The 15,091-nt window shown below is 38.3% G+C and overlaps 2 protein-coding genes and 1 pseudogene across 4 annotated transcripts; 1 reads left to right on the top strand and 2 right to left on the bottom strand.

The window, feature by feature from the left end:
* Positions 1 to 3,719: 3,719 nt before the first annotated feature.
* Positions 3,720 to 7,535, bottom strand: LOC110736683 (annotated as a pseudogene).
* A 597-nt stretch (positions 7,536 to 8,132) lies between these two features.
* Positions 8,133 to 12,941, top strand: LOC110736681 (pentatricopeptide repeat-containing protein At2g35130-like). Of its 3 annotated transcripts, none has more exons than XM_021916976.1 (9): positions 8,133 to 8,575; positions 8,962 to 9,143; positions 9,249 to 9,481; positions 9,677 to 9,926; positions 10,225 to 10,370; positions 10,664 to 10,869; positions 11,020 to 11,144; positions 11,424 to 12,015; positions 12,735 to 12,941. In XM_021916976.1, the coding sequence occupies exons 1-9, from the start codon at positions 8,460 to 8,462 to the stop codon at positions 12,838 to 12,840; spliced, it is 1,956 nt and encodes a 651-aa protein (XP_021772668.1). In that variant the 5' UTR covers positions 8,133 to 8,459; the 3' UTR covers positions 12,841 to 12,941. The 3 variants fall into 3 exon arrangements, with proteins under 3 accessions (XP_021772668.1, XP_021772667.1, XP_021772669.1); XM_021916975.1 differs by having other exon boundaries at positions 12,732 to 12,941; XM_021916977.1 differs by having other exon boundaries at positions 8,134 to 8,575; positions 8,986 to 9,143; positions 12,732 to 12,941.
* Positions 12,942 to 12,958: 17 nt separating this feature from the next.
* Positions 12,959 to 13,880, bottom strand: LOC110735866 (putative pentatricopeptide repeat-containing protein At1g12700, mitochondrial). Its single transcript, XM_021916044.1, has 2 exons — positions 13,035 to 13,880; positions 12,959 to 12,982 (listed from the first exon to the last, which is right to left on the bottom strand). Exons 1-2 carry the CDS (start codon positions 13,878 to 13,880, stop codon positions 12,959 to 12,961), a joined length of 870 nt encoding a protein of 289 aa, XP_021771736.1.
* Between the last annotated feature and the right edge of the window lie 1,211 nt (positions 13,881 to 15,091).

The raw sequence follows: 15,091 nt of genomic DNA, 5'->3' as shown, positions 1-15,091 counted from the left end.
TTCGACGGAATATTTCGTCGGAATATAATTAAATAATAAAAAAAACCCTTAAATCTCCTTAAAAACCCTAAAAACCCAGATTCCCCCTCCCCTTTTATTTCTCATTTCTCTCTCCTCTCCTCTTCTCTCCGCCTCTCCTCTCTCCTCTCTTCTCTCTTCTCCTTCTTCTTTTCCGTTTCTCTTTCCTTTCTCCATCACCTTTCTCCTTCTTTTCTATCTTTTCTCTTTCCTTTCTCCTTCTTCTCTTTCCTCTTCATTTCCGTTCTCTGTTTCTTCTTGGTTTTTTTTCCTTGATTTTCGACAACAGATTACTATGGGTTTTCGGATTTTCGTCAACAAGCGAATAATTATGGTGTTTATGATCAAATTCGACCATGAATACTCTAGATCTAGAGTTTTCATGGTCGAATTTGACCTTTAAAGCCCAAATTCGACGTTTTTTTCGGTGGAATTGAAGGTATGTCTTCGTCTTCGGTCTATTAATTTGGTTTGATTTTTTTTTTTAGATCTAGTTTGCAAAAAAATTTTATTTAGATTTTTTTTTCTATTTTTTGTTTCTTACTTTTTTGGATTTTTTTTTAAATTGTGGATGGTGGTAATCTGTGGGTGGTTGTTTATTTTTTTTTCTTTTTTTTTTATTTCTCATTTTTCGGATTTATTTTTGTGTTTTAATTTTTTTTACGTGGTGGAGGGTGGGTACGGTGATAGGTGGGTTGGGGTGGTGGTGGGTGGGTTTGTTTCGGCGGCGGCGGTGGTTGTTTTGGGTGGTGAGTAGGTTTGGGTGGTAGATCTGGATTGGGTGGGTTTGGGTTGGGTGGTAGATCTGGTGGTAGGTTAGGGTTCAGTGGTGGTCGTGGTGGGTTAGGGGTTGGCTAATGGTGTTATGGTGGTGGGGTGGGTTGGGGTGGGTTGGGGTTACGGTGGTACGTTTTGGTGGGTGGGGGTGGTGGGTTAGGGGGTGGCGGTGGGTGGGTTGGGGTGGTGAGTAGGGGTGTGGGCAGTGGTGGATCTGGATGGGGTAAGGGTTAGGGGTGGGGCAGGTTTGTTTGTTTGTTTGTTTTTTTTTTTTTTTTATTGACTTTTCTGACGGAAATTTCCATCGGAATACACCTCTTCCGACGGTATTTCAATTAAAGTAAAAAAAGGCGCCGACAGAAGTAGATTTGTCGGAAATTCCGTCGGAAACAAGCCTTCCGACGGAAATTCCTGAAAAAGGTCGAATTTCCTACAAAGGGTTTTGCAACAGACAAATTCCGACGGAATTTCCGATGTTTCCGACGAATTTTTTCCGTCGGAATCAAACTGTTTTCTTGTAGTGAGTGCGGGGGATCTAGCTGAAGGGTCAATTATAGTTGGGGCGTTCCTTGTCACTCACCGAGCAGCGTTGATTCCAAGTCTGTTATATTCAAGGCCGCAATTCCCTTCGTGCAGCACTGAAAAACTGAAAGAAAAAGGTTATTTTGCATGAAGAAGAGGCAAATAAAAGCAGAAAGAAAATAAAGAAGAAAAGCAAAGGCCTTCGGCCCTAGCCGAGCTTCTTACCATTGTGGTACTTTCGGCTGAGGCCGACAACAGCTAATATCTTCTCCTTGAAGAAATAATGATAACAGGGTAGCCAAGTCTCTGGCACGAAGGTCATTCGGCCAGTTCCCCCTGGATTCTTCTTTTTTCCGAAGAGAGTCAACAACTCCTTCTCTTCGGCTGTGAAATCATCAGGGCCGATGACTTTCATTTTTAATTTGGATTTGGCTTTCTTAGATGCCTCAGCCCTCCATAGTAATTCGAATGATCCTCCTCGACGGGAGCCCGAATCCATATCCATTGACCACGCCAATCTTTATCGGACGTGTCATTCGTCCAAGTGGTTAGGTACCCCCTTTAGGTCTCAATTCTCCACCACCCAGGGCCATGGTGCTCATCAGATTGCTGATTCGGCATCAGCTTATGCAATTTTTGAAACACATGAATGCTTGGCTCAAATTCGTAAAAGAAACAGTCCCAAAGAAAGGTCATGAGTCTTCGGATGCTGACCGGGGTTAATTGGCACAACGAAATGTTGTACCCATTCAGCACCTGTACAATAAATGGATGTAGAGGAAATCTAAGTCCAGATTGAAGTTTCCTGGTGTACACGCTGATGTAACCAGGTGGGCGCCTATGGATCCTATCCTCGGCTACGAGCATTTGACACCAATACCCGTCTTCCTCCATTATGCCGTAGAATACTTTAATTTGTTCGGCAAAGAAATGGAGGGCATTCCCCTTGACCCACCAGTCATAGGGGGCAACATTCATCAGGCCAAAGTTCTCGGGCGGATTACACCATTTAGTGGCCCCAGATGGCAATCTCCTTGGCCCATGCGCTGAACCACTGCTGGAGGTGCTCGCCTCTTCAAAACCTCGGTAAGGCACCGAAGCTAGTGGTATCGCAACAATGGGGGGGGGGTCCTCAAAAGAAACCCTATCTTCTCTCCTAGAAATGGAGGTTAGGTTGCTCAAAGGCGGCATATGCCCCAGTGGCTGGTTGCGCCTAGCACCCAGCCGAGGAACCTCCTCCTCTCTAGTCACCATTGGCCCTTTTCCTCGGTCTTGAGCCATTTTTTGCGAAAAAGTCAAGAAACCGAAAAAGGGGAAAACTGTGGAAGACAAGAAAATCCGAACAAGTTTCGGGAAAAATTACCTTTATTTAACTCGGAATTTGCCGATCTATTGACTCGGAGCAACGAATTTCAGTTTAAAGGCTCGGAATTGCAGAGAATAAGGAAAGAGTAAAATCAGGTTCTCAAGGGTGTTTGCAAATTTCAAGAAATGTGTTGGCAAAAAGTGATTAGAGAAGGTGGAGAGGGCGGTTTATATAAGCTTGCTGGAATCAAGAATTCCAAGAGTTTAAAACCTCCAAAAAACCCCACTAAATTCCACTTAAACACAACCCGTTAAACACGTTCTTAAGTTAACTACCCACTAAACCTTCTGCCTTCCCTAATTATTCTCCTTAATGATAGTTACAACGTCATTAATTGTCCAAATTCCAGATTTAAATTACAATCATTTGTTTCCCTCCATTTTGCAAGTCAAAACCCGACCCGTCACCCTTCCGAATCGGGTCAGGGGGCAATTAATTGGGCCGATCCAAATGATTTAATTACAAAAGCCCAAAGCAAGGTTCAACTCTCCAAAACATGTTAAAGTCAATCAAGCCCAGTCTGACTCTAAGGGCCCAATCCTCCTCTATTGAGCAAAGGTATAAAAGCCATCAATTGTCTCATTTATCATTCATTCACAATCAGCCTCAAGCAATTAATTCTCTTGCATAGCCTTTATTCTCAATACACTGAACTGACTTTAGCATCGAAGGGGCCTTTCTCGGCAACCACCCCCGAGGCTAGTTTACGTGTGTTTGCTGTGCAGGAAATCCTTGGCCAACCTTTACCTAACCAAGCTTCGGCTTCTCCCACCGAAAAGGGTCTGCCGAAGGTTCTATTGTTTTCATACCGAAACACAAAGTACTCCATAAAACATTATTGTTAATACTACATACAGAATGCTACGTACAAAGTAGGGTTGGAAGATCCATGATTCATTATTTTCACAAACATAGCTTGTCAATTATTTTCAGAGGTTCCCGTGCATCGGTCACGATGAGAGGGATAAACTCAGTTGTCAAGTATATTAATACTCCCTACTTAGTTCTTAAGAAATTAATCAGCTAACAATGAAAATTGAGGCGTAGCTAAAAGCCTAAAACACAACATAAACATTAGCATAGATAGTGATAAATTAGTACATTACAATATTTTTTCTTTCTCCTAAGCTCTGCACAAATCAAATTTTATTCTCTTTTCCAAGTTTCATGGATCATGACACTGAAAGCAAAGATTGTTACCGTAGGACTTAATGCATAAAAAGAAACCCCGTGCCCATGATTGCTAGCAGTCACAAAAAACAGAGTAGCCCCGATACCCAGTTCCTGCGCGCACAGGAAGAGTGCACGCGCGCAGGAACATGCTGCGCCCAGGCTGCGCTTGCAGGGTTCTCCCCTGCTGCCTGCGAAGTTCCTGCTTGATATTCTGCATGTGTGCTGCGAGTGTGCACCTTGGGCTGCGCACACAGCAACTCTCAAAGCCAAGCTCCAACTTCCTGCACGTTTTTCTGCGTGCTAGCTGTGAGCATGCCTACATGCTGCGCGCACGGGACAGCCTTCTCACTCATTTGAGTTCTCTCTTCATGCAAGTTAGCATAGTTATCCAACCATACTTTGATCTTTCTCCATACATTCCTGACACTCCAAGAGCCTCTTCTTCATCTCAATCTAGCTTTCTTCCCATTGTGGATCAGTGCCAATTGCTCTGTCTCGGCCACATACTTCTCATTTTTCTCAATTTCTAGGTCCTGCATCTCCTTAATCTTGGCCGTCTCCTCAGACCTGAATTGAAAGGGAAAAGAAAGCTGACAAGTGTATGCTAGTGATGCTACTACTACATATTTGAAATATGCATGTCAACACAAACTTGTAACAAGGCAAACTTTACAATAAAGATAGACAGACTCCAAACTTTTCTTACAAATTACAACATAATAACCAGGACAGTTAATTGAGGAAAGAACAACGTAATCATATTAACCTCAGTCTTTTGAGTGAAATAGACACATCTTGGATGGCATCACAGCTACAAGGTCCTTACACAAACAAACGAGAATAAAACCATTGTGTGCTTCGGAATATAGACCTCTACTTTGTTAATGCTGTCATGTAAATCATGCTTACCTTAGACCCTTAGTAATGAGAGTGTTGTAGACTTGCAGGCTAAAAGGCAGCAGAGAATTGAGATTGCTTTGCTCATGGCCAGGATTCTTGTGGTTTAGTCATGGTTATAAGCCTTTTAACCTCCGCCTATACCAGTTTTGGCTCAGACATGTCAGTCGGGTGTCAATAAGGCTATACACATCAAACAACAGAAGCAACAATTTACCAAAAAAACCAGTTTTGGCTCCTTTCCCCCTTTCAAAAAAAAGTACGAAAATAATATACCTGATTGATCAATACTCAGCAAAAACGAAGTCATCCTACACTTATCATGACGTGAGCATGAGACTAGTGATTTGCCTGCTGTTACGTGAAACTTGCATTTTTAACCTTAGCCATTTGGAGTCAGTTGCTATGTGTGCCTTCTCTAAGTTCAGAATTTATTTCCAGTCACAAGTTATACCTTTCATACTCTGTAATATCATCCACTATCAAGTTATCAATAATATTCCTAAAAATATCCACACAACAAAGAAAATTTTCAGCTTAGAGTATCAATAATATAAATGAACATATTAAATTTCAATTCAGGGGTTACATACAGCTTTCATCCATCTGCAGGAGAATTAAAATGATAGGGTAATGTGGTTAAAATCTCATCGTGACTTTGTGATTATACACTTCAAAGGACAGAAGAAAAGAGAGAATGTCAATTTTGAGGTTGAATGCCAACAAAGCCATTAAAGGTTGAAGGCATCAAAATATATATGATGAAAAGAGAACAATACAGTTGGTACAAAGAATATTAAAATCAAGATGATGCTTCTTATAATTTTTATTTTTTTTAAGTGATACAAATATACAACTACATATATACCTGTGGAACAATTCTTCACAAAATCCCATGGTTGTAACCATAGAAATCTTCTCATATTCATTTCAATTGATGAACTTTTGCAGCAACTCATCATCACGAAACATATGGTCGGTGAACAACGAGAATGTGTCAGCATCAGCTTCAAATCCCTTGTTAACCATGATATCTCGATAGTATAAGGCATTTGGAAAGTCAGTGTGTTGAATAAATCCTTTTATAACAGTATTATAGGTTATACTATCTGGTAAGCAGCTGTTTTCTTCCATTTTAGAGAGAAGTTGAATAGCTTCATTCATGAGCCCTTTCTTACAAAAGCCTTTGATCAATATATTGTATGTTCTAATATCAGGTTGCAGACCTTTTGTTACAAGATCTGAAAAGAACTTTGCTGCATCTTCAAGTTGTCCAGCCTCACACAAGTTGTCCATTAGGATATTGTAGATGACAACATCTGGCTTAACACCATTATCCTCCATTTCTTCAAGCAATTTCACTGCCTCATCAAGCAGCGCACTTTTGCAAAGACCGTCAAGCAAGGAGGCATAGGTGACAACATTTGGAGTTACTCCGGCAGCCAGCATTTCCTCGAACAGCTTACGCGCATGAGGGAGTCTATTGGCTTTGCACAGTCTATCGATAAGAGTGGTATAGGAAACAACATCAGGGGTTATTCCTTTCCGAAACATCTCATGGAATATGGTTAAGGCCTTGTCAACGTTTTTAGACTTGCAATATCCATTAATCATAGTATTAAAACTAACACGATCAGGCTCACAACCATTTTCAGCCATGAGATCAAGTAGGTTCTCTGCATCTTCCATCTGACCACGCAAACAATAACCATCAAGTAATGCATTATAAGTAACGATGTCTGGAGGCACACCTCTCTCAATCATGTGCTTTATAATGGACTGAGCTTGATCAACACAGCCATCTTTACAAAACATGTCAACCAGCATGCTGTAGGTCTGAAGATTAGGTGCTATGTTGCTCTCTATCATCTCAGCCAACACACGCTGACCCCAGAGCCGGAATTGTAGAGGCCTCGAACCAAGGAAGTATAAGTGACAACATTGGGTTTAATGCCCTCAGATTTCATGGAGGAGAACAGGTCTAGGGCCTCTTGTAACAACCTGTCCTTGCAAAGACTATCGATAATAGTGTTGTATATAACAATGCCAGGCTTAAAATGACATCCAGATTGCATTTTCTTAAGAAAAGCGAGAGCAGACGCATTGTCGCCAATCCTACAAAGGCCTTTGACAATAGTATTATACATAATTAAGTCGGGTTGGAAACCAAGCTTGACAATTTTATTCAACAAATGAGCAGCTTGGGGGAGCTTATTACAGTGGACATAGCCGTTAATTAAGGTATTAAAGATGACAGAATTAAGGGGATAACCAAGCTTAAGTCTTTTAGCAAGGAGAGAGAAGCCAAAATCAACTCTGCCCAAATGACAGTAGCAATAGGCAAGAATACCAACAGAATGCATATTGGGTTTAATACCATACAACTCAAGCTGCCTGAAGAGAGAGATAATGGTGGAATGTGGATTTAAGCGCTTCAATTTGACAATAGCAGTAAAAAGCTGATTAAAATAGACAACAGACGGAAGAGGGCGCAAATTAATCATTTGATTGTATAGGAAAAGGGGGGATTTAAGATCAGAAAACCCTAATTCGGATTGTTCAGTAACTGAACTTAGAAACAATTGACGATCTTGGGAAGAAGAGAAAAGTCGAAAATGGGAAAGAAAAGAAGGAGAAAGAGACTTACCGCCATTAGAAAAGAAAGCAGAAGCTTTAGAAGAAATCATCATCTTTGAGCTTCACGCAACCTTCGATCTCCTTCTCCCCTTTGTTGCTTTGAGCCTTAGACAGCGAAAATAGGAAATGTATCAGCCCCTTTGATTTTGTTGTACATGTATTTTTTCATAAACAGAAAATACAAGTTATCTCAGAAATGAACAAAATTAAAATTTGTTAATAAAATATGTCATTTTCATAATAATAATTAAATTTGGATGAGTTCTAATTTTTTTTTAAAAATAAATATTTTTGCTACATGTGATTGAGCACGTGACCTTTGAAATGAAAATCTTTTAGGTGACATGAATTAGATGATTATTGATTAGAAAGGTTAAGATCGATGGCTTGTACACAATACAGATTGAAATCCCTTATCTTCATTTGCAATTTGTATCGTCCTTGTGGCTCATAAATTCAAATCCTCTATTGTTATTTTGAGTTGCATAAAATAAAACTAATGTACTCCGTACTATATTCGTCATTGAAACAGTATGCTTTTAGTCTTTCACACTAAGTTATGTTCTATCTAGTCTAAACTTGCATAAGGCTTCATTAAAAAAAAAAAGAATATATGTAAAAGCTACTACGTAAAAAGTAAGGAGTGTTGATCAAGGTCATGATTATGGAAACAAATAAAGAGGGATTTGTTTAAGAGATAGTACATGTTACATAGTAGTCCGTATTACTTACTAGTGAAAAACAAGATAGTAAAAGGACAATATTTCAGGCCAGACCAATTTTTGGTAGGTTTATTGCACAATAAGTGGTAAATTAGTGATGGTTATCATTACATATGTATCCATTTTTTTTTAGTTGATTTAATATATACATGTACCCTTTTTTTTTTTTTTTTTTTTTTTTTGTAATTTATGAAGTGGACAAATTCCATAGATAATGTATTGGGTAAGTGGTTAAAAGAGTTTTCCTAAAACACTATCCCTCTCCCCGCCAAACACTCAAACAGAGCAAATGAAGTAACATGTTGCTGCAAACTGTTAGTATTACTACCAAGAATTGAAGAGCACTGATGACGGTCGTCGGACACCCCATCACCACCGCTCTCACTCGTGGCTCATTGCCGGAACTAACTTCTACTCAAGTTACAAGATGGAAATTCCTGGCTACCAATTACTATATCATGGGGTGAGTGTTTAGTTGTCAGCTTGTCACCTTATAAAAGTTCAAATTGTACTATCAACGTGACCATCAAACAATATGTGGTACTATCTAGAAGTTAATGTAGACTAGATAATGTAGTATATAGTAATTTAGTATCTACCAAAAAATCATTAGAATGCATATGAAAGATGAATTTTTTTTTTTTTAAGTTGGGTAGTATTTGCACACGATTATACTCCATATGAGTTTAACTAGATAAGAATAGTGTGGACAAGTTTAATCATATACTTGATTACCATTCAAGATTTCAAGTTGGCCTAAACTTTTGTAGAGTCTAGTGATCTTTGATTTTTAGTATGAGATAGTATAGAATCGTTAACTTGTAATTAATTTTTCGAAACAATGCTTAGGGGAAGTTTAATGCCATTGTGCAGTATATATCTGGATCTAAGAAGGTATAAAAACCGTAGTACTTGTAAAGTAAAGTGCTCCAATGTTGAGGTTCCTGAGAAGTTGAAGCATGATGACACATATGTTGACAGACGAGGCAAGTTCAGAAGGTTCAATCGAAAAAAGTTATCTAGGAAACGATGTATGTACAAGTAAATCATACCGGTGATCTGAGTACTAACACCCATTTTCTAACTATATGTGCTGAACTCTATCTTAAGTTTGGTAATCTGTTATTCAAAATCAGGTGGAGGTTTAAGAGGACGTGGATGGAAATTTGGTTCTGGATTTATTGATGGAGTTTTTCCAGTGCTTAGCCCAATTGCTCTGAAAATTTTGGAGCTTGTAGAGCAGAATGAAGATATTGATAGAATTTGGACCGTTCTTGACACCCTTCCTCGAACACATACCACTTGGGATGATATTGTCAATGTAGCTGTCCAACTACGCTTGAACAAAAAATGGGATGAAATTGTGGTGGTGAGAAAACTTGTAAATCCATCGGTCTTTTTGTGTAGTGTCCTGTTACAAATAGCATGTAAAACAAGAGTAAAGAGTTTTACATGTTATTTGACATGGTATCAAAGCTAAGAAGATCCTTCTTTAGCCCTTGAATAGCTTTTTCTTTTACATGTTATTTTTTAGGATTAGTTTGACACTTAGGCATTTTTGCAGCTGTGTCAATGGATATTGCATCGGAGCTCCTTCAAACCGGACATTTTGTGTTACAATTTGATGATTGATGCTTTTGGACAGAAATCACAATATAAGAAGGCAGAAGCTATGTATTTAGAACTTCTAGAGGCTCGATGCATTCCAACTGAAGATACTTATGCACTAATGCTGAGGACTTACTGTGCTTCTAGGTTGTATGCTAAAGCTGAAGCTATCTTCTCTGAGATGCGAAAATATGGCCTTTCCTCGAGTATGTTCTTCCTCCATCTATATACTGCCTGTTTTTTAACTGTATGCTGACAGAGCATGTAATGGATGATTGATACTATATCCACTCTTAATGGTATAAATTTGCCAAAAAAACTCATGTTTTACGCTATGTAGCATAGAAGAAAGTAACCTCTTACTGTCCTTCATCCATCCTTAAAGAACAAGGCACAGTTTACACTAGCTAGTTAGGTTTCTAAGTAAAACTTGGGAAAACATGCTTACACAAAATTTACTTTTTTCTTACTTGCTATAATGAAGTTCTTGATTGGATTTCTTAGGTGCCGTTGTGTACAATGCTTACATTGAAGGATTGATAAAAGGAGGAAACAACACAAAAGCGATTGAGATATATGAGAGGATGAAGCAGGAACGATGTGAGCCAAATACTGAAACTTACACTATGCTAATCAATTTATATGGAAAGGTTAGTCAGTACTCATAGTAACTGTCTTTTGTATTAGCCATCAGCATGCAGCCACGTATGGTCACCTAGATTGTTTTGTCATCATTACATCTAAAATTGAATTCTCTGCTTCGCTTGGAATGATCAGTATTATTAATTCATACTATAAGCCAATTTTGTGCAGTGTTTCTGCAATCAGTTACAGCAAGTCTGAAACACCCATTCTGTTTCTTGGCATTGTTATTCAATCAAATGTGTAGGTCGGACATAATCTGATCAGATCGAATTACAAATAAATGGCCATATGTTTGCAGGCAAATAAATCTTATATGTCCCTTAAGGTGTTCAATGAGATGAGAACTCGTAAAGGCAAGCCAAATATCTGCACTTACACTGCACTAATCAATGCATTTGCAAGGGACGGACAATGTGAGAAAGCGGAAGAAATATTTGAGTTGCTACAAGAGGCTGGCCTTGAGCCTGATGTTTATGCTTACAATGCACTGATGGAAGCTTACAAGTTAGTATCTAATTATATGCTTTCATGGTTCCTGATAAACTTTTTGGATTGTTTGTTACATTATGTATGGTGGCCTTTTGTTATGTCTTTAATTTGATGATACTAATAGAATTTAACTAATTTAGCTCCTTTGTTTTCGATTTCTCATAGTCGTGCAAGGTATCCTTATGGCGCTGCAGAGATATTTTCATTGATGCAACACATGGGTTGTGAGCCAGATAGAGCCTCATATAACATCATGGTAGATGCCTATGGTAGAGCTGGTCTAGTTGAAGGTAACATAATTTGCCATCATACTACTTCTAAGAGCTCGAGTCAGACATGGTTGCATACATATAAACATTAGATCTAATAATAAATTGCGAAGTGTTTGTTTATGCTTGAGGGATAATATCTAAAACATCTAAATTGTTAACATACTAAATTTAGAAAGTGACCAATTATTTGAGATAAAATGACCTAAATTAGAATTTTGGCCAATTACTAGGAAGGGAGTACTTTGGTGTTAAATTTATACAAGGATAAAAATCTCCTGTCTCATATTATGCTTTCAGATGCGGAAGGTGTGTTCGTGCAGCTACAACAGCTAGGCATGACTCCAACCATGAAATCCTACATGTTATTACTCTGTGCCTACGCGAAAGCAGGGAACATTGCCAAGAGTGAAGAATTTGTAAATGAGATGATGAAGTCAGGTATCAAGCCAGACATTTATGTCATGAATAGCATGATGAATTTGTATGGTAGGTTCGGCCAATTTGAGAAGATGGAACAAGTTTTAAGCGCAATGGAGGACGAACCCAATGTAGCTGCTGATATAAGTACTTACAATATACTAATTAACCTATATGGTCGAGCTGGATACTTTGAGAAAATGGAGCAGTTGTTCCATTCACTCGGTGATAAAAATTTGAAACCTGATGTTGTGACATGGACATCGCGCCTAGGAGCTTACTCGAGGAAGAAGCAGTACAAGATGTGCTTAGAGATATTTGAGCAAATGATCGATGCTGGATGCTTTCCTGATGGAGGTACTGCAAAAGTTCTTCTTTCATCTTGTTCAAGTGAAGAACAGGTAGAGCAAGTTACTACAATTCTTAGAACAATGCACAAGGATGTCAAGCCAATACTCAATATTGAAAACAAGTGAGTACTAGTTGAACTTAACATTGCACATGTATATAAATTAATAGTGCTTTGTTTAGAAAATAAAATAAAATTGAGTTTGAATTTGAGTCAAATATAGGAAAATCATGATCAAAGTTGGATTACAAGTATAACTTACGTACAAGACAAGTTTTGCAGCATTCAATTCGAATCCCGCCTGTTTCTTCACTCAACAAGTCACCTCCTTTCCATCAAAGTAAACCAACTGACTTTGTTATTCTATCATTAGCGCAAAGCTCACAAATATAGAAACAAGTAGTTCAAATGAATTATACTTTCTGAAACACAAACCAAAGCTAAATATGCTGATTCTCAGTTTTTTTTTTATACTTTCAAATTATACTGTAGTTCTCATTTAAGTCATAACAGAGCTCGAAAGAACTACATGTGCAACTTAAAAATGACCATTTGCCATTATAAGTTAAAGTCATAAAGATACATTATGCACATGATTTTAGACAGGATAAGAAGCATCAAACCTTAGGACAATGCACAGCACAACAGCTTTTGACTTTATGCCACAGATTACCTTCAGCACAGCAGCCATATTGATGAGGTACTACCATAATTTGTTTGTCAAAAATACAAATCAGATAGATTCATAGATACAGCACTTAGAAAAAAACACTCTAATATCCAAAGTCCAAAATCTATGCATACATTTTAACTGAAATTCAGCTGATAAACTTCTGTAGCAGGTCCTTGTTTGAGTCACTTGAGTTATCAGAAGACAAGAGGCCAACAAACAATGAGAAAGTGTCTGCATCAGCTTCAAATCCGTTTGCAACCAAAAGATCACGATAGTATAATGCATTTGATAAGTCATTATTGAGTATATATCCTCTAATAATTGTATTATAAGTTCGATAATCAGGGCGGCAACCATCTTCCTCCATTATCCTCAACACTTGAGCAACTTCACTCATGAGACCTTTCTTGCAGAAGCCTTTGATCAGTATACTGTATGTTTTAACATTAGGTTGCAGACCCTTTGATACGAGATCGGAGAAGAAATTTGCTGCATCTTCAAGTAGTCCAGCCTCACACGAGTTGTCTATTAGAATATTGTAGATGACAATATCTGGCTTAACACCATTATCCTCCATTTCTTCTAGTAATTTCACTGCCACGTCAAGCCGATCACTTTTGCAAAGGCTGTCAAGCAAGGAGGCATAGGTCACAACATCTGGAGCAATTCCATGAGCCCGCATTTCTTTGAACAACTTATGTGCCATTGGGAGTCTATTGGCTTTGCAGAGTCCATCGATAAGAGTGTTATAGGTAACAAGATCAGGGGTTATTCCTTTCCGAAACATCTCTTGGAAAATGTTTAGGGCCATGTCAATGTTTTTAGCCTTGCAATATCCATTAATCATAGTATTGAAACTTACCAGGTTAGGCTCACAACCATTTTTTGTCATGAGATCAAGTAGGTTCTCTGCATCTTCCATCTGACCGCGCAAACAATAACCATCAAGTAATGCATTATAAGTAAGGATGTTTGGAGGCACACCTCTCTTAGTCATGTGGTGTAGAATGGACTGTGCTTGATCAGCACACCCATCTTTACAAAACATGTCAACCAGCATGCTGTAGGTCTGAAGATTAGGTGCTATGTTGCTCTGTAACATCTCAGTCAACACATGCTGAGCCTCATCCCCACAGCCGGAATTGTAGAGGCCTCGAACCAAGGAAGTATAAGTGACAACATTGGGTTTAATGCCCTCAGATTTCATGGAGGAGAACAGGTCTAGGGCCTCTTGTAACAACCTGTCCTTACAAAGACTATCGATGATAGTGTTATATAAAACAATGTCAGGCTTAAAATGAGATCCAGATTGCATTTTCTTAAGAAAAGCGAGAGCAGACGCATTGTCGCCAATCCTACAAAGGCCTTTGACAATAGTATTATACATAATTAAGCTTGATAATTTTATTCAACAAAGAAGCAGCTTGGGGTAGCTTATCACAGTGAACATAGCCGTTAATTAAGGTATTAAAGATGACAGAATCAAGGGAATAACCAAGCTTAAGTCTTTTAGCAAGGAGAGAGAAGCCAAAATCAACTCTGCCCAAATGACAGTAGCAATTGGCAAGAATACCAACAGAATGCATATTGGGTTTAATACCATACAACTCAAGCTGCCTGAAGAGAGAGATAATGGTGGAATGTGGATTTAAGCGCTTCAATTTGACAATAGCAGTAAAAAGCTGATTAAAATAGATAACAGACGGAAGAGGGCGCAAATTAATCATTTGATTGTATAGAAAAAGGGGGGATTTAAGATCAGAAAACCCTAATTCGGATTGTTCTGTAACTGAACTTAGAAACAATTGACGATCTTGTAAAGAAGAGAAAAATCGAAAATGGGAAAGGAAAGAAGGGGAAAGAGACTTACCGCCATTAGAAAAGAAAGCAGAAGCTTTAGAAGAAATCATCATCCAAGAATTTCTCGCAATCTTCAATCTCCTTCTACACTTTGTTGCTTTGACGACGTTTGGTGAGTAGTAGGATTTAGGAATTGCGTTTGGTAAGTGCATTCTTAATTTCTTATCAACATAAAATAAGTTTATTTCTCCCATCCTCACATTGACAAAAATTTGTTTAACACATGCCATTTTGTATCGAATAAAACTTTTATACTACCTTTGTTAACGGTTATCTGCAACATATACTATAAATGGGTGCTAACTATTATTTGCAACAAAGTGTTTTCTTTCCTTTATTAAGTAACTTTTTTGGTGACAAAATTACCATACTGCCCTGGTTAAAAACTGATTATATTATAACCTACTTTGTTATTCTAATTAAATATCCCTCTTATCCACAAATCTAATGCAGTGATTCCCACCAAAAATAAATATCTACAATCCCCTTTCCTTCTATTCATCAAATCCACATTCATCTTCTCACCAACCCTCTTCAATGCATCCTTCAATTACCTCCATTAATGAGGTTGTTGAAGCCTTTACCTCTAGAGATCGTTCCAGATTTCAACACTCTCTCTCTTCTCCTCTTTCAATCTTGTTTACCTCACTCTCTCTCTCTTCTCCT

Source organism: Chenopodium quinoa, unplaced genomic scaffold (assembly GCF_001683475.1).
Source record: "Chenopodium quinoa cultivar QQ74 unplaced genomic scaffold, ASM168347v1, whole genome shotgun sequence".
Classification (NCBI taxonomy): Eukaryota; Viridiplantae; Streptophyta; class Magnoliopsida; order Caryophyllales; family Amaranthaceae; genus Chenopodium; species Chenopodium quinoa.
This window is presented reverse-complemented; position numbering and strand designations above follow the sequence as displayed.